General features: G+C 40.9%; 1 protein-coding gene across 3 annotated transcripts in view; it reads left to right on the plus strand.

Moving 5' to 3' along the window:
* The window catches only part of galnt10 (UDP-N-acetyl-alpha-D-galactosamine:polypeptide N-acetylgalactosaminyltransferase 10 (GalNAc-T10)), a 43,522-nt gene extending 32,203 nt beyond the window's left edge, over nt 1–11,319 (plus strand). Inside the window, exons 6-15 of one of the 3 annotated variants that reach the window (XM_077592670.1) lie at nt 80–263; nt 362–430; nt 3,994–4,111; nt 7,238–7,345; nt 7,417–7,638; nt 9,080–9,196; nt 9,264–9,413; nt 9,579–9,794; nt 9,892–10,029; nt 10,693–11,319. In XM_077592670.1, the coding sequence (XP_077448796.1) occupies nt 80–263; nt 362–430; nt 3,994–4,111; nt 7,238–7,345; nt 7,417–7,638; nt 9,080–9,196; nt 9,264–9,413; nt 9,579–9,743 (1,133 nt within the window). In that variant the 3' untranslated portion in view covers nt 9,744–9,794; nt 9,892–10,029; nt 10,693–11,319. The remainder of the gene's footprint in view (nt 1–79; nt 264–361; nt 431–3,993; nt 4,112–7,237; nt 7,346–7,416; nt 7,639–9,079; nt 9,197–9,263; nt 9,414–9,578; nt 9,795–9,891; nt 10,030–10,692) is intronic. The other 2 variants (XM_077592668.1, XM_077592671.1) reach the window with 2 other exon arrangements.
* Nucleotides 11,320–26,085: the final 14,766 nt, after the last annotated feature.

The raw sequence follows: 26,085 nt of genomic DNA on the forward strand, positions 1-26,085 counted from the left end.
AAATTATCAAACTACTGTAAAAATTAAAATTGAAGAGCAACAAAGCCAACACAAATTGAAAAAATCACTGTTTTCCCAGACCGAATCTCGCAGAATTGGAAGACGGTGGTGTGCCCAATGATCGATGTGATTGACCACGACAACTTTGGCTACGACACGCAGGCAGGGGATGCCATGCGCGGGGCCTTTGATTGGGAAATGTACTACAAGCGCATCCCCATCCCAGCACAGCTGCAGAAGGACGACCCCACCGAACCTTTTGAGTGAGTGACATAAAGGGGTCTTCGTATAACATTGAATCCCCAAACTGTGCCCACCATCACCTTTTGGGGCTTTACTTCTTTTTTAAATGATTATCTAGGACTGAGAAGCAGACAGTTTTGACAGCTTTGGTCTCCTTGGCAAGAAGGCTAGGCACCAGCAAGACAAGGTCACTCTGATAAGAATGCTTCTTTTTCTGTCCTGACACAAAGATGGAACCTCTGGGAGAAGGGTGGTGACGTACAGCAAAGGCACTGTTAGTACAGTGATCCCTTGATTATCGCGACTTCACTTATCGCAAATTCACTACTTTGCGATTTTTTTTCTGCTATACATGTTTTTTTTTTTTTTTTTTTTTTTTAAGTTAAAAAATGTGAAAATCCATGCTGAAATTCATATCCAAAAGCCACTCTTGCTACTAGGACTCAGCACTAAGTAAAACAAATAATAATAATAATTACCATATTTTCTCGCTTATAAGCCGCCCGCGTGTAAAAGCCGCACCCTGAAAATTGTCATGAAATTTTTGAATTTTACTATTTCTTGCGTATAAGCCGCCTCCCTGATTCCCATTTTTTACATCTCATTTTCTGAACCGCTTTATCCTCATTAGGGTCATGGGGGGTGCTGGAGCCAATCCCAGCTGTCACCGGGCCAGAGGCGGAGGAGGGCATGCACACTCACACCCATACCAAGGGCAATTTAGAGTGTCCAATCAGCCTACCATGCATGTTTTTGGAATGTGGGAGAAAACCAGAGTAACCGGAGGAAACCCACGCAGGGGAGAACATGCAAACTCCACACAGATGGACGGACCTGGACTTGAACCCAGGACCCCAGAGCTATGAGGCCGACGCACCGGGCTGGCCTGATTCCAAATTTCCACCTCCATATTCATGGTTTTAATAGGGAGTACAAATTTTGAAAATCTTGAGAAAAATCATCGTGTTATTTCTGAGATACTGTATGGATCAAAAGCACATTATTAGGGTTAATATAAGGAAGTTAAAATGCCTGTCTCTGTAAATGCAAAATATCAAATTATTTAATTTGAAAAAAGAAATGTCTCTCTTGATGAGAACCTGATGCTTTCTAAGAATTACATTTTTCTTACCAGAAGTTTAAGATTTTGTGAGAGCCATATTGCTTCTAATGTCAAATATCTCAATTATTTTGATGGTTCATATTACTCCAATAGTCACTTTCGAACAGCAAAAATGAAAAAAAAATCCAGGTGGAATTTTGTTTTATTTCAAAATCAAGGCTACTCTAGCCAGTCATAGCGCGTTTAACTAGGTTTAGACGGCAGCGTCCTAGGTAAGCTGGCTGCCCGGGACCTTGGTAAGATGGCTGTCAGGCTCTCATCGAGCAGTGACGGGAACGTAAGTTTTTTCACGTTATATGCAATAAATGTTTTTTTTCTTGAATTTCATTCAGACGTCAAAATAAATTTTGTTTAGCGTTTTATCTGTTTATCTTTTCCCTATTTTGAAATAAATTAAAGTATTGGCCGCATTTGCTTACGTCATGATGCCATTGCGTCATGACGTCATTTTGTCGTGACGTCATCGTGTCACGGTGGCGTCAACTTGCAGTTTTTTTGCACGTCAGGTTTTTATGCGCATATAAGCCGTACCCTCGATTCAGTCATGGACTTCAACCATGTTAACCCTCTATTTCAGAAGCGTGAAAGTTAACCCCTGAAATAGAGGGTTACCATTCTAGGGTTAAAAGGGGTGACCCTACTTCGCAATTTTTCGATTATTAGCATATACCATGTCTGGTCTACATTCTACATGATATTCGAGGGATTACTATGTTAAGATAAAAATTCAATTAAAAAAAGTTTTTCCCCATTTTATAAAATCCAAAAAGAAATATTCTCCAACATTTTCTATTACTGCTGTTGGTAATTACGCAAGTGATAAATGTCAAGCTTGGGTTCATATCCTAAGTCCTGATAGGCTATTCATGTTGACATTATCAAATGACTTTGAATGGTATTGAAGGGTTTTCTTTGTACAGTGGTACCTCGACATACTAGTGCCCTGACATACGAGTAAAATTTTGAGCAAATAGTTATCTTTAGATACGAGACAATTTTTTATATAGGAGCAGACTGCAGACGCGAGAGGCTGCTCATAAGAACATCATGGGCTCTGTCTCTATCCCCGCAACTCCCTCGTGTAATGTCTCTGTGGTTGCAACTCCCTCGTGTAATGGATCTGCGAGCACTGCGCGGAGCATTTCATTTTTTCAGTGTTTTTTTCCCGTTAGTCAGTGCGAATGGCGTATATACTACTTCTTGTTGGCAAGTGGTCGTGCGTTATCCTATTGTGAGGACATTTGTGTGCATCATTTTGGGAATATTTTGTAGGGAATACAAAAGCAAACATCTAGGTTGCATGTGAAAGTCAGGGTGGAGGCGGGGCAAATAGAGCCAACCCGGCCGGGAGAAGAAAGGTATCAGAATTTAAAACAAAATTAGAATTAGGTTTAGTGTAAAGTTAGATTAAATTGATTTTTGAGTGCCTGCATCGTAATCCAAATTCATTTAAATTTGTTTATGTAATGTTACGAGCGCGTTGCCATGCAGTCAGGGTGGAGGCGGGGCAAATGAAGCCAAGCCAGGAGAAGAAAGGTATCAAAATTTAAAACTAAATTAGAATTAAGTTTAGTGTAAGGTTAGATTAAATTTATTTTTGAGTGGGTCTGCATCATAATCCAAGTTCATTTAAATTTGTTTGTTACGAGCGCGTTGCCGTGCAAAAAGTCCCCCCCTCTCTCTCTGGGTGTCTCTCTCTCTCCCCCCTGCGAAATCCCTATAATTTTAGTACTATTAAACACATTTTAGTAATATTAAACCACTAGTATTTGTTACTTTGTTAATAGATGGCGAATTAGAACAAATAAAAATGTTTTTCCAATCCAATATCCTGTTTTGGGTGTTTTTCAGAGGATTGGAACGAATTAATTTGTTTTTAGTTCATTTCTATGGGAAACGTTCATTTGAGTTACGAGAATATCGACATACGAGCTCAGTCCCGGAACGCATTAAGCTCGTATCTCGAGGTACCACTGTACATTCCTAAAGGTAAATGCCTTAAAGTCCAACAGATGAAAAATCAATCTGATTGTTTTTTTTAACCTTACCAATAAAATAGACATGTAGATTTAATCCAAGTAACTGTTGCTTAAAACTCAAATACAGGTTTGGAATCAAAATCCTGGGTTGGAACCAAAATTTGTTCTGTGCAGAAAAGAAATAATATTTTCCATGAGGTACAATATATCTACTAAGGGTGAATGGTAATGGCGAAAACTGCCTCCTGCTGGGTCTTAAGCAAGATGCCTGTGTAAGTCAGACATGCGACTGGAGTTTCAGTAACTGGTGAGGAGACAGTGAATTTGGGGGTGAAGCTGATTGACTGTTTTCTGTCTCAGGTTAAACGGGGCACAAAAACAATAGTGTTAAAGCTCCAAATAACTAATGAGGGTTATGATCCACAAAAACTGGAGGGTTAATTTCCTTCTTCTCTCTTCAAAACCCCTTTATGTCTGCCTCATCCTCACTCAAAACCAAACTCTTACCCTTAACCACCAATTAAAGATCTTGCGGCTTCTTTTGTATATGTTAAGCACACTGAAGGGACATACGTCCACACTGTGGTTGTGTGTGCATGTTGAGGTTTGTGTGTGTAAATGTTTGTGTTGTACGTTTGTGTGTTTTAGATCTCCCGTGATGGCAGGTGGGCTGTTTGCCGTGAATAAGAAGTGGTTCTGGGAACTGGGAGGTTACGACCCAGGTTTGGAGATTTGGGGAGGAGAGCAGTATGAGATCTCCTTTAAGGTAAAAACAACTCCACCATAGCATTGTCTTGACTGCTCCAATTTGAGAGTTGTAAACACAAACCGAGGCTTGGATTTTTACACAAAAACAGCTTGTGACTGTGTTGTCAAAGCCTGTGTTTAGAAATGCAACTTTACTTGGTAAAATAATTTAATATTGTCATGGTCTCTGCTGAAGTGCCTTTTGGTATGGTTCCTTAATGTATCACATTTCTGTCTTTGGTAATGTTGATTTTTGTCCCGGAGCTTTTGCTGCCTGGTCCTTATACAGTTGTGGTCAAAAGTTTACATACACTTGTAAAGAACATAATGTCATGGCTCTCTTGAGTTTCCAGTTATTTCTACAACTCTGATTTTTCTCTGATAGAGTGATTGGAACAGATACTTTGTCACAAAAAACATTCATGGAGTTTGGTTCGTTTATGACTTTATTATGGGTGAACAGAAAAAGTTAGTTTTTACTTGGTTTTCTTGTTCTCCTGCTATTGGCCCCCGAGCTCTCCGCCTGAACCTTGGCAATTATCATGCTCTAGTGGGACAAAATAAGGAAAATTTGTCTAAAAGCTCTTTTGAGTACCTCCATATGCCTGCCGAAGACAATTTGATCAAGCGCTAACATTTCGCTAGTGCCTGCTATTTAGCTCTTAGGTCTACTTAGCGCCACGATATTCAATTTGGTTTGCAATTTTTAGGGAGATCCCTATTAGCTGATAGGCTTCTTGGTAGTGTTCTCCTGAGGTGAGGAGATTAGGGGGCTCTTGCGCTAATCCCCACAAACCCTGAGACACACTCGCCGGCTTTAAAAACATTCACAGATTTTGGGAATGGCAAGCCCTACGCGCTCACACCACCAGATAATGACGGCACTCAAAACCTGTCTGATAGTCTTCCAGTTATCCACTAATAATAGCGTCAATCCGCTAATTGTCAGTGGGTAAATTGACCCCTCCTTTAAGTACACTGAACATCTTATTAGTAATTATTTTGCGTTGAGACTCATTTTTCAAACTAAAACTCTAATCCCAAACCTCATTTAAATTATCCTCAAATCTGTTAAATGAAAACCTTGCCAAGACCTATTTTAAAACCATAATTCTGCTTCACAGCCTAACATGGGGTAGAAACTCTGACTTTAAAACAACCTAACTGTATATTTCAAAAACCTTACAAGATGGGTCATTCATAAGTTGAGGTGAAACTTCCCATGAGGCTTTCTCTTGTCTTGTGGGCAACCTAAAGAAACTCCCGCTTTCACTGCGGAGAAACGTTGCAAAGCATTGTAGACTGGGTTTTCATCTTTTTTACTTGTCGCCAAGTAAAAGTCAGTGTTTTTCGAGAGCTGCCAGGCATACGTTCTGCTTTGTACTCTGACTAGTTGCCGTGCTATTAATGTTGTTATAATTGTTCTCATGATTGTAATATCAAGAAAACGTGATTGGACTTCTCAGATTGCACTCAGTTTTATTTTTATTCACACACGCAACCAGAGATATGGAACGTAGTCTGGTTTCTGAGCCCAGAGTTTATCTTGAAGCCACATCTTTTATTTATGGATGTGTGTGCGCCAGGGTGTGTGTACTTGCACGTGTCTGTGTATTACAGTGCATCGCTAATGCTAACACAACCGTGCCTCTGCTGCTCATGTTGAAATGCATTTACATTCTGGCCTGAAACTGTGATACGAAACCCAAACCCAGAAACCTGGTTTATTTGAAATCAAACGTTTATTTTAAATTCAACTTCTTTAAACGCAAATCTTGATTAGGCAAACCCAGACTGACCCCTTTCATGCAGAATTTGTGACTTTTTTTTTTTAACCCTTACGGTACATTCATTAGTTGTTTATATGATCAATTTCCCTCTTTGACTCACTACCACAACAGATATTCTGGTGCCTGGGCTGGGACTGAATGAGCTAAACTAATGACAACTTCTGAATGGATATCCACTATAGTAACCCATTGTCCCTGAAAGGGTTAAACCCTAACTTTAAATTGTATACCAGACTTCATATCAAAATTACAAATATCTTATTTTGAAACTAAAACCCTGACCTAAAACTCTCATTTCTAACCTTAATCCCTTTAATATTTCCTTAACCAAGCGTTGTTGTTTTTTTAACTGAATGTTGAAATCAGCGGGCCGGCGGCCAAGTGGTTAGCCCGTCGGTCCTCACTATGTGGAGTTTGCATGTTCTTCCCGGACTTGCGTGGGTTTTCTCCAAGTACTCCGGTTTCCTCCCATTCATTCATTCATTTTCTGAACCGCTTCATCCTCATTAAGGTCGCGGGGGGGTGCTGGAGCCTATCCCAGCTGACTTTGGGCCAGAGGCAGGGGACACCCTGAATTAGTGGCCAGCCAATCGCAGGTCACAAGGAGACGGACAACCATGCACACTCACCCATACCTAGAGGCAATTTAGAGTGTCCAATCAGCCTACCATGCATGTTTTTGGAATGTGGGAGGAAACCAGAGTTTCCAGAGGAAACCCACGCGCGCCCAGGGAGAACATGCAAGCTCCACACAGGTGGACCGTCCTGGATTTGAACCCAGGACCCCAGAGCTGTGAGCCCGACATGCTAACCACTCAAGCCCCCCAAAAAACATCCCAAAAAACATGCATGTCGGCTGGTTGAACACTCTTAATCGCCTCTAGGTTTGTGTGCGAGCGTGCATGGTTGTCTATCTTCTTATGCCCTGCGATTGGCTGGGCACAATTTCAGGGTCTCCCCCGCCTCGTGCCCGATGTCAGCTGGGATAGGCTCCAGCACACCCTAAGACCCTTGTGAGGTTAAGCAGTACAGAAAATGAATGAATGCATTTAAGTTGAAATCTTAACACAGGCTGAAAATTTTAATTTCAAATATTCATAATAAAAAAAAACCACCATCTCTAACTTTGGCTTGAACCCACTCTTCAAACCCAAACTGTAAGACAGGGCTTGAAATGATCATTTGCCTCCCCAATCTCTTATTAAAACCATAACCTTTGCCTCTGTTTGAAAATCTAATTTAAATTTCTCCACTTGGCTTGAAGTCCTCATTTATAAGCATAACCTTTCCTAAATCCTAAGGATCGAAATAACCAAATCTTGTTTAAGCAATCTTGCATGCGTCTCTCTCATTAGTTGTGGATGTGTGGCGGCCGCATGGAGGACATCCCATGTTCCCGGGTGGGACACATTTACCGGAAATATGTCCCCTACAAGGTCCCCGGTGGGCTCAGCTTAGCCAAGGTAATGTATCTCACCACTTACACATTTCAATCTACTACTACCCGTTAACCGTCCCCATCACGCGCTCCCAGAATCTGAAGCGCGTGGCCGAGGTGTGGATGGACGAGTATGCCGAGTATGTTTTCCGGCGAAGGCCTGAATACCGTCACCTGTCGGCAGGCGACATGACGGCTCAAAAGGAGCTAAGAACCCGCCTCGCATGCAAGAACTTCAAGTGGTTCATGAACGAGGTGGCCTGGGATCTGCCTCAACATTATCCACCTGTGGAGCCCCCCGCCGCCGCCTGGGGCAAGGTATTAATCCAAAATTGTCCTTAGAGCAAGCATGAAAATCTTCATTGTCCCACTTTTGTGGAGATTGGGGGCGGGGGGGGGGGGGGGGGGGGGGTGGTGCACAGCGGTCAATTGGAAAAAACACCAAATCACATGAGCAATGGAATAAAACATGACAACAAAATTTAAGGATGTGGGAGGGAAGTAGGGTAAGGAACTCTATTGCAGCGCTGGCAGTCAAACTAGCTCTCCGTGCCTGTGCTGTGACGAAGGTAGGTGGCAATAAGGCTAAAATGTGTTGATTCGGCCATTTCTGCAGAAATGGTTTCATTTCGAATGCGAAGCTGTACCTCGCTGACAGGGGGCTGCTCTTCAAGGTCTGGACTGTGCAGGAGGACTTGGACTAAAACTCCCATTAACATGTTTTTTTGGATTAATATCAAGCGGAGAGGAACTATTTTCGCTGTGAATACAGTATTTAATGTATTTACAATTTTTTCATATAGTGGTTATGATTAAATTGTAATACATTTCAGTCATTTCATATGCTTATAACTAGTATTTGATGAATACATTTCATGATAATTGTAATTGTCTGCTTGTATTTTTTTAAAGGCTCCAAAACATGTATCATATTTTAACACCCATAGGACGCAAAAAATAATCTCAAATGTTCTCTAAAATGGTCGATGCACCCAAACAGTCGTTCACCCTAAAAATAGCCTCCCCGCACATTCCAAGCATTACGGTAAATCCATTCAAAACATCCCAGGGAAGTGACAAGGCATTTGACATCCGTGTGCTTGCAGCGCTTGTAACCCTCAAAAACACTCAATATTTAAAGAAACTGCATATCAGAGCTATACAGAGGAAATGCCTGGCGTGAATGACAACACAATGTAGGTGTGAACGCTTGGAAAATGGACTGAAGCCATGGATCGAACACAACAGCTTTGCTAACGGATTGCTAACAGATGGCCAACATTGTAGTTCGGGCAGGCAGTTCGTCGCACGAGGTATGTGACGATTTGAAATGAATTGTCGATGGCGATATAACAGCGAGGAGAATCAAAGGCTTGGGAATGATGCATGTCGCAAGTTACAATGGATTGTGTGGATGACTGGGCTCAAGTGTCGGCCAGCACAGTTCGAGCCTTCGCCAAAGCTGGAATCATGTTCCCAGAATACACAACTCTGACTGAGAGTGGAGCCTAGCATGTTAAACGCCGAACTCTTTATATTAGAGTGTACCTTTTGACCTCAATAAAGCATTGTCAAAAATATGCAATTGGGACACCCCTACATAGGTCGCATCATCGACGGAAAAGCCCTGACAGGCACGTTCCATTTCTCCCAAGAGATCCTTAGGAATTTTGAGAAACCAACATTAAGCTTACAATTGAGGTGGTTGTTGCCTTCCTGTTTTGCCCCATTCCCGACTGCCTCTCCAATTCCTCCACAGATCCGCAACGCAGGCAGTGGCATGTGCATGGAGGTCAAACACTTTGTGTCGGGCAGCCCCGTCCGCCTCGAGAGCTGTGCTAAAAGTCGCGGCGAAGTGGCCTGGAGTCACGGCCAGGTGGGTCGCTCGAGCCAATCCAAGTTCACCAGAATCTTCTGATGCTCACTCACCATTTGCCTTCCAGGTGTTGACGCTAGGTTGGCGAGAGGACATCCGTGTGGGCAACCCGGTCCACACCAGGAAAGTTTGCCTTGACGCCGTATCCCACAGTAGCCCTGTCACTTTGTACGACTGTCACGGCATGAAGGGTAACCAACTGTGGCGCTACCGCAAGGTACGCATACTATGAAATGCCTTGGAAGCATCCTTTTATTCAGGTCCATGTAGGAGTAGAATTTTTGTCATCAATGCAATTTTCCACCTTAGTACTTCTATTAAAGCGCTTAATTGTTTCACTAAGGAGAACAAAGAGCAAAGGAGCACTATCTCTTTTTTTAAGGACAAGAGCCTGTACCACCCAGTGAGCAACAGCTGCATGGACAGCAGCAGCGCTGAGCGCCGTGTCTTCATGAACACTTGTGACGCAACATCGCTTAGTCAGCAGTGGATCTTTGAGAGGACCAACTCAACTGTGTTGGAGCATTTCAACCAGGGCACAGATTGACATCACCATTGCACGGTGTGTTAAAATGACAGTGCATCCCCGTTTATAGGGGTGAGGAGGGAATTCCTGACCTATAATACAAAACGGCATGCACACGCTTCAGGAAATTGTTAAGGCTACCCACTGATCCTGCCTCGATTTTGCACAGATGGTAAAAAAGAGGCCTATTACAAGCTGTTTGACAAACATTCTGGGAAAAGGCATCTTGAGGGGGCTGATGGGTCCAACAGACAATGACCATGTCCAGAATCCAATCACACCACAAGCACTTGAGACCAGAAAGAAGGTACGTATTGGGATCGAATGGGCATACTCTTGACACGTCCTTGTTCCCGTGAGTCATTTAAAAGATTTGTGAATTCAGCAGTTTTTACGCTTCAAGCCTATTAGAGAGTTTGGCACTTTCAAGTCTATAGCGCATTTCCTCAAATAACTGTTCCCTTGTCGCATAGCCACCTCACATCCATTTGTCAGCGGATGAGTCATCTAAAGACATCTAAAGTTATCTAAAGACAGTTTAACGCCAGTTTCAAATAAACACGTATCGCCATCAGTTGATGGGTGACTCATCTGCTTGTTTTCAAATAATTTCCTCCATCTCTCACCAGATGAGTGATTTACAATTCAACACATGAATGAAACACCATCCCTAATCCCACCCTTTTCAAGAAAAAAAATGATTAGGTTGGTTCCAATACGGACATTATTGATTCGACTCTGTTGCTGAGTAAAACTACAACACCTGTCAAAATAGTGGTCGTGTCTCTCCTTTGGGGAATGGAAAATGCGAACAAAAACCATTCAAGATTAAAGTAATTAAAAATTTAAAAAAGAAAACAATGGGAACCATTTTAAGGAAACCAGTCAAATGTAACATTAGCATAGGATTTTCTAAGAAATGCATGCTGGTCATATTTCCCCAATAAATGACAGGAATGTATCCTCACAGGCGGGCCTGGAGGGGGACTGGTGGTCCCCGAAGACTGGCCAAAGACATTTGCTCTATTTAAAAGGATGCATACTGTGTCTCCTTTAGTCGCCACCTTGAGACTCTCTGGCACAGGCGGACGACTCTTTTCTTCAAAGATAACCTTGATAGGATTTTTTTATTTTGTACCCAATAAAGATGTTGGTCCTAGTAAGCACATTGTGTCGAACTTTCATGACAGCAAGAGCTGATGGGTACTGCGGAGACGACTATAAATAGGTGTCAATGAGGCTATGCTGTATGGATGTTGTGAGTGAGATGAGTGGAAAGTGAACCTGTCTTACCTGCTCAGTCGAGAGAGGGCACTCAAGAGTAACACTTATAAACGCTGCTATATTAAAGTCTGCACTTGTAATTCGCTTGATCTTTCGTAAGTTGGACAGCTTTTCGTATCTTTGAACAGTAATTTGCTTAAAGAGTTTTGTAACCTGAAAAATTTGAATGGAAAAGCATTCGTAAAGAGACGTACCAGTTAATATTTATTTATCGGCAAATGCTACAAAGGTGCACTTAAACGAAGAGAAGACTGACTGTAAAATTACGATTTGTAAAGATGTAATAACGCCTTTAAATGCCTTTTGAAATACATCATCTTCGTTTGTGTCATCAGTGTGTACATGTGTGAACAGCACTTTCAATGACATCTGCTTCTTTGCATCATGAATCATTACTGCTAACTATCTCGAGCGGGCAACAAACAGTTTGTGTGCACGCCAAGCCACACAGATGGAACGACCAGATGCACATACTAAATCCAGGCAGTTGACTGACAGCTTGTGTGTGCGTGTATATGCATGTGGGTGAAGTTAAAATGACACCGAGCGGGAGAGAACCTAACATTTAGCCAACTTCCTGCCTCTAATCCACGCAAATTTTCACTCGAGAGGAAATGTGACGATGAATGTTGTGTACTTTAACAAGCAAGCAGCTTTTATGTTTCATTAGTGTGTCTTTTACATTGTACAAGCACTTTAAACAAACATGTATCATTTCACGAGAGTAATGTCTTAATGCAGGGCTGTCAAACTCATTTTTGTTGAGAACTGCGTTGTAGTTGCGGTTTCCGCTACCTCTGCCAACTAGGCTGCCACTATTTATCGATTAATGAATTGACAGCTTCTCTGATCGTAAATAGATCACTTATCTATAATCCTTATAAAGCATGATTTATGGATTGTGAGTGTGTGCGTGTGTGTATGTTAAGATTCTCTCTCTACGTTTGTCCAAACCATGCAACATAGAGAGTTGATTTTTTTTTATGGTGGCCAGAAACGGCTGTCGGATCCTAATAGACGAGTGATAGAATTTCTTCACCTTCTCTAAGTGTGTAAACTCAATCTTTTATTTGTTAAACAACCATTTTTCGAAAGAGATTTTTTATTTAATAGCGCAACAATTGTCTTTTGGTTCTAAACAAAAGCAGGCCCCCCCATGCTTGTAGACACTAATTGACCAATTCACCTTTTTGAGCCTCTTACTCTTAAATATTTTCTTGTATTTTGGATTTTTTAAAATTATTTACATTTTTTAAATTAAAAAAAATGGGAGGGCTTTTTCACATTTTTAATCCAATTTTATTTTAGAAAAAAAACTGAAAATGAAACTCATCTTGTTATTTATCAATGTAAAATGAAAAATAAAAAAATATATATTTTTAATTTTTAGTTAAAAAATAAAAGATAAAAGTTAATGAAATTTAATACAGTATAAAAAATGTCTATCTTTGAATAATATGCACTATTAACAATTTGTCTTCTTCAAATAGAAATACCTTTAGTTTATTTTTTTAAGCATGATAGTGACAGTTTTCAGCTTGACAAGTCCAACATTAATATGGGGAAAAATATATTTGTTATGGTTCTCATTTTACAGAGTTTGTTCTTTTTGGGAATATATACACGAATAGAATAAGTTAGGAGCAGCCTCGTGGTGTAGAGGTTCACTCGCCTGACTTTGGTGCGGGCTCGATTCCTGCTGGAGGCAGTATGATTGTGAGTGCATATGGTCGTTTGTCCCTCTGTGTACCCTATAGCTGACTGGCGACTAGGCTAGGGTGCTGTCTGCCTTTTGCCCGAAGTCAGCTGAGTTATGCTCCAGCAACCCCCGCAACCCTTTCAAAGATGCGCGATATGGAAGATGAATGAATAATTAGAATTAGTTGTTTTTAATATAGCAAAAGAATGCACAGTTTGCGACATTATTATTTAGTCCCTTTAAGAAAAAGCTAAATAACGCCCACCATTAGTAGCTGTGTGTCAACTAGCAAGAAGTCCGAAAAGGTATATTGTCCGTAGTTGTGATTCCAATTCTATGAAACCTTCTCCAACTCGCATTGCCATGTTCTTATCCAAATAAAACTCCAACAGGCTCCTCGCCCCCTGGTTGAAGAGCATCTGTTCGAATGGATAAGATTGGCACGACCTTGCGAGAGTCCCGTCATCAAACTCATCAGAAAAGACGGCGGTGGCGGTGTGCTTCTTTGAGAAACCTGCAGTCGCAGAGATAGGAAGTGACAGCATCACAAAGGACTGGTGATGGATGTTTTAGGGGAGATGTTTGCATATTTAGTTTTTTTATTACAGCGCATAGGCTCCGGGAAGATGACACCCAACACGGACGGGGATATCGACCAGAAGCTGTTGGCTCTAATTGTTGTTTTTTCGGGACTTATTTCTTTTATCTCCTGGCTGGCATTGCAGAGGCATAGTTGTGCCAATTAGGAAATTCTGCTTGTTTCCTTTTCTTTAAATGTTCACTCACCAAGCCTGTTTACGTAATAGTCACAGGCCTACTGACAATGAACATATAGTTAACAAATGAAGGATTGTAAAATAGTCAATCCCAAGAGAAATCGACTTCTTTGTGTCAAGGAATTGTGCTAGAATTTCATTTGGACCGAAATAGCACTTTTCTGTCAGCCTTTGCTGTCTTTCATCGGTGTTGATGTGAGTCAATGAGCTTTTTGCCATTTTTGGGGCACCTTGTTTTGTACTTTGCCTTGCTTCAATAAAGGTCGGTTAAGAGTGCAGTAATACACAGTCAAGAAACAAAGGGGTGACTTTTTAGGGTCTATCTTGAAACCCTAACCCCCCTACAAAATGAAGAAATGACCTATTCAAATACACTACTTTTTCTTTCCGACTAACAAGCTTACCTCATTAAGTGAAAATATCCATCAAAGTGGAAGCTTTGGAATGTTGAATAAAATCTTCTTTATCTCCTTAGCTGACCTGCAAAACATGTTGTTTCTATGTCTTAAATTGCCTTTATGCCTAACCTCGAAACTTCTCAAAGATTCGCCGCCTCCGCGGTGACAGAATAATCGATGAGCTGCAGAAAGTTGTAGAAAAAAGATAACTAAAACCCCCAAACTTCTCTTTCTTTGCTGAGTCTGTTTGAGTGAGATTCTGTGATATTTATGTTGTTTTTCTCTGAGCTGGAATACCCGTTGAACCCACGCTTGCTGCCAAGAAAAAAGCCGCTGACAACGACAGCTAAAAAGCCTTCTGCACTTCCGCCCCTGTCGAGCCAACCCTCCCAAAAAGTGTTCCTTTTTTATGTTTCTTTTTATTTTTAGCTTTTGTTACACTGCTGGGCAGTCTTGTATCGCACAAATGCACTAATGAGAGATGTTTGACTGGCTTGCGCCGAAATGCCTCGGTACATATTCAATACACTCTTTTTGTTTGTTTTGTGTTAACCTTGCTTTCACCCTCTGCTTGGCGGTGCTGCAGGAGACTGCAAAAAAATAAATAAATAAAACAAAAACAACACAAATGTGTTTTCAGGAAAAGGTTAAAGCCGGCGTTTGTTTTCGTTTGGCCCGAAGGCTGCTGAGAGGGTGGGCGGTTCAGACAAAAGATTGCGTGTGGAATTTATAGTTCAATTTGTAGCAGATTTTTTAGGTTTCTGCTAGAATTGGAAGCCACACTTGGCTCTGAATTATTGGCAAAGACACTGATTTGCCATCTAAATGTCAAGGTGATCTGTTAGTCGTTAAACAGTTGTGTGATACTGAACGGCATCTTTGTACACTTTAGAAGTTTTGCTTTTGTTCACTTACCGTATTCACTCGCATATAAGCCGCTTTTGTTGGACAAAAATGACTGAATTGAGGGCATGGCTTATATGCGCATAAAAACACGACATGCATGAAACTGCAAGTTGACGACGCCATGACACGATGAGGCCATGACACAATGACGCCATGACACGGTGATGCCATGACACGATAACGCCATGACACGATGACGCCATCACACGATGATGTCATGACGCAAGACAATGCGGCCGATACGGTCATTTATTTCAAAATAGAAAAAAGATAAACTGATAAAACGCTAAAGAAAATTAATTTTGATGTCTATGAATGAAATTCAAGAAAAAAACACACATATCTTGCATAAAACGTGAAAAAACTCATGTTCCCGTCACTGCTCACTCGGGGCACGGCCATCTTACCTAGGGTGCTGCCGTCTAAACCTAGTTAAACATGCTCAGACTGGCCAGATGCGAGTAGCCTTGATTTTGAAATTTAAAAAAATTCCACTGATTTTTTTTTCTCGTTTTATTTCTTGTTCGAATGCAACAACTATAGGATTAATATGAACCATCGAAAGAATTAAGATATTTTGACATTAGAAGCAATATGGCTGGCACAATATCTTCTGGTAAGAAAATAGTCATTAGAAAACAACAGGTTCTCATCAAGATAGAGTTATTTCTTTTTTCAAATTGAATAATTTGATATTTTGCATTTACAAAGACAGGCATATTAATTTCCTTATGATATTGACCCTAATAATGTCCTTTTGCTTCATACAGTATCTCAGACATACAATGTGCAATGATTTTTCTTAAGATTTTCTCATCAAAGTAACACATTTGTACTCCCTATTAAAACCATATATAAGGAGGTGAAAATTGGAAATCTTATAGAAATTTGACAGCTTCTCTGATCGAAATTGTAAAATTCAACAATTTTAAGGCAATTTTAAGGATGTGGCTTATATGCGCAGGCGGGTTATAAGTGAGTAAATACGGTAACCTGCTTTTGAACACAATGAATAACTTTCCAAGTGATAACTAGGATTTGGGGACTTTTTGGTGTCTTCATAGTGTTTTTGTATCCTTTAAGTGCTGTGATGTGAATTGCTACATTTGGGTTTTTTTCAACAATGTACTGCACATGTTTGAAGAAGCGAGGACACTTGGATCAAAAATGAAATTGATACATTATTATATCTGATTATAATTGGCAAAGTCATCACATTTTCCGTCTTTCAAATTTGAAAGGATTCAACAACCTAAAATGGAAAGAAGAGACATGATAATCTTTCTTAAGGCATTAGTAACCATGCTTTATTCTTTTTAGGTGTTCTTCAATGCCTACAATGGGCCCCGATGACAAACGTTTCTCAATGATTTTGAAAATGTGGTAAAAAAAAAAACCCTGAGTGCACAGGCATTCAGGAACGATTCATTTGGGGATGCTGGATTCTGCTTTTACACCTTTGACACTTGGCTTGAAAATCTTCAAAAGATTTTCTGTTATGAATGCCTCGGCTGCGGAGCAGAGTGGAACCCAAGGACCAGGAACCAGTCAACAAAAAGGGGAGTGCTGGTGTACAAACTGAAGGTTAAATGAAAAACGTTAACAGAAAACCCCTTACAAACTAAGACATGGAGAAATTAACAATGAAAACAAACTTAACGGGGAAGGACGAAGAAGAGGGATACGCACACCGACGGAAGGAATCATAACTAGACACAGGAAATACTTGTACACCGACGCACACAAACACAGGGTTTAAATACACAGACAGGGATTAGTGACAATAAGGAATACTTGGGTCACACAGAGAGGGAGAGCCAGAAAAGGCACAACAGGTGAAACTCATGTACAATCACACATACAGGACACACAAAGAAGCGCACCCAACCACAAAATGCCCAACAAAACATGACATATTCAGGTTCAGGATTTTGTCCCATTATGTTTTGGAAAAGATACCAAGTAGATTTTAGAAAAGGTTCTGTCATTTAGTCATATGAAGTCATAGATTGTATTTTTATACCCATGACCTCTTCATTTTAGGACTGTAGTTAATTATTTTATGGCCATGGAAAATGCTTCCTTTTGTGTTGTTTAGTCAGGATTTTACCTTTTTGGGAAATAAATACAGTTGAATCTGGAGTGGTACTGCTTGGACAAAAACCATCCTAGAAGTTGCCTTGTAATACAATATAATTAAATCTGTTACTTAAAGCTCTGGGTTCCTGGGTTCGAATCCAGGTCAGTCCACCTGAGTGGAGTTTGAATGTTCTCCCTGGGCCTACGTGGCTTTTCTCCGGGTACTCCGGGTTCCTCCCACTCTTACATCAAGTATACCATGGCTACGGTCAATATGGAGAAGACCACTCAGGTGTACCCAAACTGGAAACCGTGGATGACCGGCCATCCCCCATCACTCCTCCGGGCCTGAGATGCAGCCTTCAGGGCACTCTAGAGCACAGCTTGCGCCATAGAAGGGCAACTTGACGACCCCCAAACGATGTGGCAGAGCATACGGACCCTCATCAATTACAAAGGCCGAGCTGCGACCCCTCCGGAATCAACAACTTTTTGCCCGCTCTGAGTCCCAAGCCCACCCCTGTCACACCACCTCAACTTCCTGTACATCCCACACCAAGCTCAGAAGAAGCTTCACCCCACTCACTGTGGAGGTAGTGGATGTGAGACGTGTGCTCCGTGCAGTCAACCCCAGGAAGGCCACAGGACCGGATGGAATACCAGACAAAGTACTTAAGGCCTGTGCTGACCAAGTAGCACAATTCTTCGCAGACATTTTCAACCTTTCAATAGAACAAGCCTCCGCCCCAGCCTATCTAAAATCGGCCACCATCATCCTACCTTGTCCAGCATCTATAAATCGTGGTGCCTAGGAAGGGCAGAGAGCATTATAAAAGACAATATACATCCTGGCTTCCACCACTTCAACCTGCTGCCCTCTGGCAGGTGCTACAGAGCCATAACAGCTAAAACAAAGACTTAAGGACAGTTTCTTCCCAAGAGCCATGACCTTACTCAACTCGAGTTCTGCACTTAGGAGGACCTAATCAAGACTTACTGCTAACCACTTTAGTTACTTTGTACCTACTTATTTATGTGACCACTTATTCATGTGACCACTTATCTATGTTGACCGCTATCTATTTATTATGTTGACTACATATTTATCTATAAATTATTTATTGAAAATGTGCCATTGTTCAGTCTGGACATACAATCCAGGATTTAAATACAAAGTAGTACACTATTTATGATATAAGATAGCCTAATGATTCCTGAGTAAAACACAGCCCAGCAGCCGAGTGGTTAGCGCGTAGGCCTCACAGTTCTGAGGTTGAGGATTCAATCCCATGTCAGTACTCACTGTGTGGAGTTTGCATGGTCTCCCCAGCACCTCCTGGGACATTTGTGAGTATAAGCGGTTCAGAAAATGAATGAATGAATTATTACTAGAGAGCGACAGAAACTTCATTTGTCAAGCTGCTACAATTCTTAACCAGCCTCGAGTTAGCACCGACAATTTCTTAGATATGATTTTTTGCAATATGTCAGTGAAAAAATGACAATCATTCAATCAGTTATCTATGATTACTGAGTTTGTGGTCTATAAGAGTCTTCTTCTGCTTATCATGGTCCATCTGTTGACCCCCGATACGCTCAGCTGGACCTTTCAGGAAAGAAATGGAGTTTTCCCCTCTTGTCCTCCACCTCCCCACGCGCCAGATCAATATCCAATTCTGCTGTCTGTCATCTCCACAAATAATCCTCAACCCTGTCAACTTTTAGCGCCTATGTGTAGGTCTTGTCTGTCTCCTTGTGCTCTGCGATATATATGTATATATACCGTATTTTCACGACTATAAGGCGCACATAAAAGTCTTAAATTTACTCCAAAATAGACAGGGCGCCTTATAATCCAGTGCGCTTTATATATGGACCAATACTAAAAATGTTATCATGATAAAATAAAATGAATCAGTCAATAGGGTACACATAAGTAGCCTCTCTCGTCTCAGCCACCTTGTCTCGTATCTCAAGACAAATATTTGCTCAGAATTTTACTCGTATCTCAAATTCCTCGTATGTTGGACCAGTCGTCGTCAAGATATTACTGTTAATATACACGTACATAAATGTCCCCAAGGGCATCGTATAGACCACAAGATGCATCTTCTTGTATCTTCCAGCTTTGGTGAATAAAAAAAGATGCAAGCTCATCTTTGGCCGCTTTTCGATTGGATGCAAAATATTTATACTCATCTGTTCCTCTTGTAAAGAACAGCAGGTACCACCTAAGAGTTAGGTGAAGGGGATCTATATCATCAATCTATTTTTTTTCTTTTTTTTTAAGCAGCAGTAGTATTATTATTGCTAGCACTTTCTCCCCTGCCAGGCATAATTAATCAGCACAGACCAGTGTTTGCATTGTCTGAGAGCCCGAGGAATTGTCTCAGAAGAAGAAAAAGTTCATTCCTCAGCATAAATCCAAAAGAGATAGGAAGTTGAGCTCCAGGGGAGGCACTGTGTTAGGGATTGGTTTTGTTGTGTTTTTTCCCTAGTGTGACCTGTCCCTGTGATCGCCCATTGAATTCACCTGTCTTTTCCCCCACCCCTGGTGTTTCTCCTGCTTGCTGTCTTTTGTGTGACCCAGGTCTTTCTGATTGTCTCATCAATCCAAGTCTGTCTATTTAAACCCCATGTGTTTGTCAGTCGTTGTTGGATTGTCTGCGTTTGTCATGCTCATGTCCATTACCTGTGATTCTCATTTTCCCTCGTCCCCACCGTCAGGTTTGATTCTGTTACATATCTAATTTTGTCTTTTTTATTTTTTGATAAGCCTTCCACTGTCATTAAAGTTTTTGTTAGTGCACTCTACTCCCTGTCGTCGCCTGCTTCCCCGCGCTTGGGTCCTCCCATGTTTCACAATCTGCAAAACCTGACACACTGCTCCTATATTTCTCAGCCCCCTTAAAAGCAGACAGAAAATTGGCATCATAAAGCAAGGCTATGCACATTTCAGTGTGTATGGGGTGTGTATGTGTGTGTGGAAAAACAATCACAAGAAGTAAATCCACTAACCTCCACCTAGAGTTATGACTCCTCTGTGCCCACAAAGTCGGCTGCATTGCATTAAACAAGCACCGCCATGGTGGAGTTCCTTGTAATGTTGCCACAGGAATGAATTACAATAAGAATTAGCATTGTTCCAATGGCATTAATTAGCCTTCTGGTACTCACAGGGCCACTCTTTTAAATGTGGTGGCGGTTTTATATGTATTTGTGCTATCGGTAATAGCCTAATAGCCTATTAGCCAGTCTACACAAATAGAGCTATTTAGATAGACGAGATGAAATAGCTATCTTGCTATCTGTCTTTCCATCATCTATCTGAACGTTCATTCGGCCGAACGGAGATTTCGCCTAAACGGGATTTGCGCGCTCACCCCGCCCCCGGATCGTGTGTGTACAAGTTTTTCAACCTCGGCCCGCGGGCCATATACGGCCCATTAGGATTTTTAATCCGCCTCATGTGTGTACACGTTTTTCAACCTCGGCCCGCGGGCCATATACGGCCCGTTAGGTACTCGGATCATTCGCCTAAAGACGTTCCACCGAACGTTCATTCGGCGACCTGTCCTTCTGTCAAACGTCCGTCGGCGAAACGTCTTTAGGCGAATCATCCGGTCACGGTTATGGGAGTATGTCATGCAAGTTATGTAGTATTCAGCTTCTTCCCATTACTCTTTTTTATCCATTGCACGTTTCACTGGACTACACATTCACATTTTATATTCCTGCAGTCTTGACCAAGAAAATTGAATATTTTCTGCATGTCAATGGCGCAAACGTCTGCGGATTCAAGCTTGAAAGACGCCTGTTTCACAGTTGCTCCCTGGCCGTCTCTCGTGGTTCACTGCTGAAACCAATCTCCTAAAAAGACACTTAAATCTCACATGGTTATATATATTGTTTTGAACTGAAATGTGAGTCTTTTTATAACGCACGCTGTCTCCAGTAGTTGTTGAGTGCTGGTTTTGCTTATCGTAATTCATTGAATATGAGAACTCAAAATCTCATCGGCAAACTGTGGTGTCTCATTTCTTCTACAAGAGAAAAACAAAACAGAAATCCCCCCTCTCAATGTGATTTTACATCTTTTGATGTGCAAGTGTGTACTTGTTGGACTTTTAACACCAATTTTCCTTAGTCACAGCATGTTTTGTATCATAAAAAATTCTTGCTTGTTTGCATAATGTTGGACCACTTTGACACAAAAGCTTTCAACATAGTGTATGAATATACAGTAATCTTACAGTATATGGTCAGAAGAGCCCCCCCACCCCTTTCTCATCCAGAATTTGATTTGTTGGGTTTGTTACTTTTTTGTCAAATAATTGTTTGTGAGGGTGTGTGGCTGAATGTGCCCCCTGTCTTCTCATCCATCTCGCCTTGGCCCCTCCAGAGTCTTGTTATTTCAGCAGTTTAGTCAGCCAAGTATGGTATGAGACTGAATAGATTGCCTTTTAGTCTGCCGCTTTCCAACAAAAAAATAACAAGCATCAAAATCACACATTCACAGAAGGAAAATGACAGCAGTCCAAGTCTTTTTAATGAGCATTTTAAATAATGTAAGCATATACAAAGCCATTGATTTTTCATACAATTGTTTGAAAATGTAAAGCTAACCTCGAGTTTCCACAGGCGACAGGTGTGCCTTCATTAAAGGCTACCAAAGGTGTGTGCGTGAGTGTTGCATGGACACAGAAGCCAGTAGGTATGAGCACTTTTTCCAATCATAGTCACTGTTTGCAAATCAGTATGTATGACAATTCATTCTATTCAAAAAGAGCACATAAATACATGCAAATAGATAAAGCTGTGAATGGCTGATTAGGGGCAATTATTATTAGCTTCAATAATTGTACTCGGATAAAAATCTACTTGAAGATTTACCCGAAAGAATACAAATTGCAATGGGCTTTCATGGATTTTTTTTATCACACTGTTGGTAATTTTGCATTTAGCTCCTGAATGTCTTGATTTTATTAACCTAACCTATTCAGGTGATTGGACACGCAGAGTCGAGGATCCACTGTAACTGCCTCTTATGGACTGAAGACTTTTAAGTGCCACTAGAAACTTTGGTGCAGTCCTTTTGTGGTTGTTTGTATTGAGGTATTTATTAACCCGTTCAGTTCACTACAGTGGACACCTACTCAAAAGTTGACACTTAAACCTCTCAGGCACTGTTTGTTTAAAGCCTTATCGCGTACACATTGTACTAATTAGCTGCCATTAAGAGTGCAAGATGTCTGATCCATTTATTTTGAAGTAATTAACAAACAATAGAGGTCCAATTCCCTTAAACTGGATGTGGATGCTCATCTTTTAGTGCTATTGAGTCCCAGTCAAAATGGATAGGATAAGGCTGCTCCGTCGCCCCTGTATAGTAATGGCAAATGTGTGGAACAAGTAGAGACTTTCAAATTCCAAGGAGTCCACATCTCTGCTGATCTCACTTGAGTTGCTAAGCTCATTAAGAAGGCGCAGCAGAGGCTACATTTCTTGAGAGTCCTCAGGAAGGAGCAACTGGCCTTCTACCAGTCTGCCATTGAGAGCATGCTGACCTACGCTGTATCAGTGTGGCACTTAAGCTGCACAGAAGCCAACCAGAAAAGACTGCAGAGGGTGATCAACACAGCCCAAAAGATCATCAACTGTCCCCTACCCACCCTGTCCAGCTTCTACGAATCCCGGTGCCTTACAAGCCTTAGAAGCAAAGAGCATTATAAAAGACTATACACATCCCGGCATCCACCACTTCAACTTGCTGCCCTCTGGAAGGTGCTACAGGGCTATAACCGCCAAGACAAACAGACTCAAGGACAGTTTCTTTCCAAGAGCTGTCACCATACTCAACTCGAGTTCTGCACCTAGGACCTAATCAAGACTTAATACTACTACTTATACTTCTTATGTTGACCACTAATGTATCCATTACTGCTATTTTATGATTATTTATTTATTTATCATTACTATTTAGTGATTATTTATTTATCATTACTATTTAGTGATTATTTATTTATCATTACTATTTAGTGATTATTTACTGTATATTGATTTTCTATGTGTTTGCTTGTTTGTTGTTGCGTCCATAGACTTAGCGATTGGTGCAACTAGGCGCTGAACGTCTCCAGAACCGTGGAACTCATCCTGGACTTCATATGGAACAAGCTCGCTCTGCTCTGCTGACCTCACTTGGACTACTTGTTTATTGATTATATTGTGATTATTTATCTCTACTATATATTGATTTTCTAAGTGTCTGCTCGTTTGTTGTTGCGTCCATAGACTTATCGAGTGGTGCGACTTGGCGCTGAACGTCTACAAAAAAACATGGAACTAATCCTGGACTTCAGGCGGAACAAGCCCGCTTCACTCTGCCACCTCACTCGGACTACTTATTTATTCATTTCTTATTTATTAATTATTTATTTGTCTGTCTGTTGTTATTTGTGCACTATGTGGTGAAAGCTTTAAATCTCATTATATACTTGTATAATGACAATAAAAGCATTCAATGCAGTCTAGCGCCTTCATTGGCTGCCATTAAGTTACCTACTACGGGCAAAAATAAACTGGTCCGGCCCACATGAGATGTAGTTGGTATGACTGTGGCCCGCGAACCAAACTGAGTTTGACACCCCTGAGCTAAAGTATCTCCAAGCGCATGTGTGAACTGCTGCACAGGCAACAAAGGCTATGCCTGCCTGACCCATGTTCGGTTCAGAATGGACCGACTAGTCTTCTCTCGCCTAAAGTTAGCTGGTTGAGTCTGAGTTCACATATTATTCCTAATGAGCTCAGTAGTATAGGGAAGCAAACAGTCTAGGCTATACTCTGCTCCTCTCAGCAAAAGTCAGCAGGAAATAAACTCCAGCTCGACCCTAATGACTTCATGTGGTATAGAAAATGGAAGCATGGCTATATGGACATGGGCCCAGTCACCGGACACATGGGCTGGGATTTAACCAAGTGCAAATACTCTGTCGTATTTTTCAGACTGGAACGGGCACATGATTATGAAGCGGAAATGTTTTTTTGTTTCTTTCTTGCTGATATTATTTTATTACATTTCTGTGAGACAAAACACAATATTGAATGAGGCAGATGAGAACTGGCTGCTCGTGTAAATACATCAGAATATGCCTGAAGAGAAATAAGTAGACACCTGCAAAAACTTTTTTTTTTACTTTTTAATTTACTAAATTTTATGCCTTGTTAGACTTAAAGTGCTTGCCTGACTCTAGTCTACTAAAAGGTTAACAATTTCCCTTAACAAACATAGTGTCAGTAGGATCAACAGAGCCTCCGGCATTCACTGTAAATGCCACAGTTTGCAAGGCAGCAACACCGTTGATTGAATTCCCTAATTAACCTACCCTGCACTGCTTTTGTTGTCATTTCTTGAAATATTTTTTTAATTGAATCTTGCACTCAGTGGCTTATTTGCTAATTACATTTGACATTTTTATTTTGACACTTTCCCTCACAGAGATTAACATTTAAGACAATTTCAATCTCTCGGATTTCTACTAATTGCATCCGCCAATGTGCGAGGTCATTCGAATTGAATAATGAACATGTACGGCTGCGAGCGGGTAAATGTGTCAGAGCTCCTGTAGGAATGGTGGAATCTATGCAGTCCTCTATAGCTGCTGCAACACTTGCTGTGATTTGGATCACACTCCCCACAATATGTCATATATCAGAAAGCTACTTCGGGGAGCCATTGTGGTTTAAACAACTACTTCTCAGCAGAAAAACTTTTTTTAATGATACTAAACTCTTTGCTACCTAGTAGACTGAGATCAAATCCTGTTTGAAAACAATATAATGACTTTTTCCAGGTTTAGCTGGTCACAGTATTTGGGAAGGTGAATTGTTCTATTCTGTTCTACGTATATGACTGGAGTGTCTAAACTATGGCCCACTGCCCAGTTTTTATTGGCCCGCAGGAAATTATGAAAATGATGAAATCAATGACTGAATGTTTTGTGATAAACTGAGCTGTCTTGGACATTTTCTCTCTCTTGCTCTTTCACTGGAATGAGGCCGAGGTTCATCTTAATTCTCTTCGTCAGGAGCTAAGTTATCTTAAAAGGTCTTGGCTTTGGTTCTAATCATGTTGGTAACCAGAGGAATAATTTCCCCATATGGCATTCTCGATCTTAACAATGATTTTGTTCCTCATGGTTACCGAATGTTCGCTTCTTCCATCTTTATGTAACGGATGGTAGATTCATTTATGATGCATTAGATGTCTCAGGACGTTTAAGAGGCAATTTTTTAAACACTGATTCAGAATCCATACAATGCTGGATGAGGCTCGGCGTAGTCTTTCTGTGCGAAATGTATGGAATGTAATCCGAAGAAAAGCCTTGATGCTTTTTGTATTATCGGCGCATCATTCTTCTTCTACGGTGAAATTTCGCTTCTTCTGAGCTAAGTGCCACCCATTTCCGCACTAAAGAAGAAGCGGTGCCCTGACCTCCGCTATTTTCTCCTGTCTTCCTCTTGCGAGTTTCAGCGTGAATTTTCAATTTTTTTTATACTTAAGATAAAAAAACGCAATGTACTGAAGCTGCTGGTGAAGTTCATCATGCTTAAATGACGTTGATGACAATATACATACGTCCAATTCAATTTAACTGTCAGCAATCAAATGATTTGCTGTCATTGGTAGCCAATGAGACAATACGTAATATATTTTTAAAAAATACCTGTTCATTTTTCCATATAGGGTATTTTTATGTATACATATCTGATTCTGATCCTCTTTTTTTCAAATATTTATTTTTAGATTTTTAACATAAAAAGGGGAAATACATTGTGAAATAATCTTAAAAGTAATCAAAGAATGTTTCAATCTATGACATAACCTTCAATCCGTGTCACGGCCATATCATAGAGAACTTTCATCCATATCACAACCATCGGTGTCAAAACCATGCATCTTTGTAACAGGGTATGTCCTTTGTTTATATGTAGCCTTTAACATCATCAGTGTCACCACCATCATCAGTGTCACTGTCCTGCTGCATCTTTGTCATAGAGCCATGCATCTTTGTAATAGGGAATTTGTATGTCCCTTGTCGTAGAGAATTTGTACGTCACGAAATCTTGCCCTAATTAAATAGTTGCTGTAGAAGTAGAGTCGTCGGACCCACCACCTCCGTACGCTCCTTCTGCAGAAGCTTCAAAATCTCACTCATCTGTCT

Source organism: Stigmatopora argus, chromosome 22 (assembly GCF_051989625.1).
Source record: "Stigmatopora argus isolate UIUO_Sarg chromosome 22, RoL_Sarg_1.0, whole genome shotgun sequence".
Lineage (NCBI taxonomy): Eukaryota > Metazoa > Chordata > Actinopteri > Syngnathiformes > Syngnathidae > Stigmatopora > Stigmatopora argus.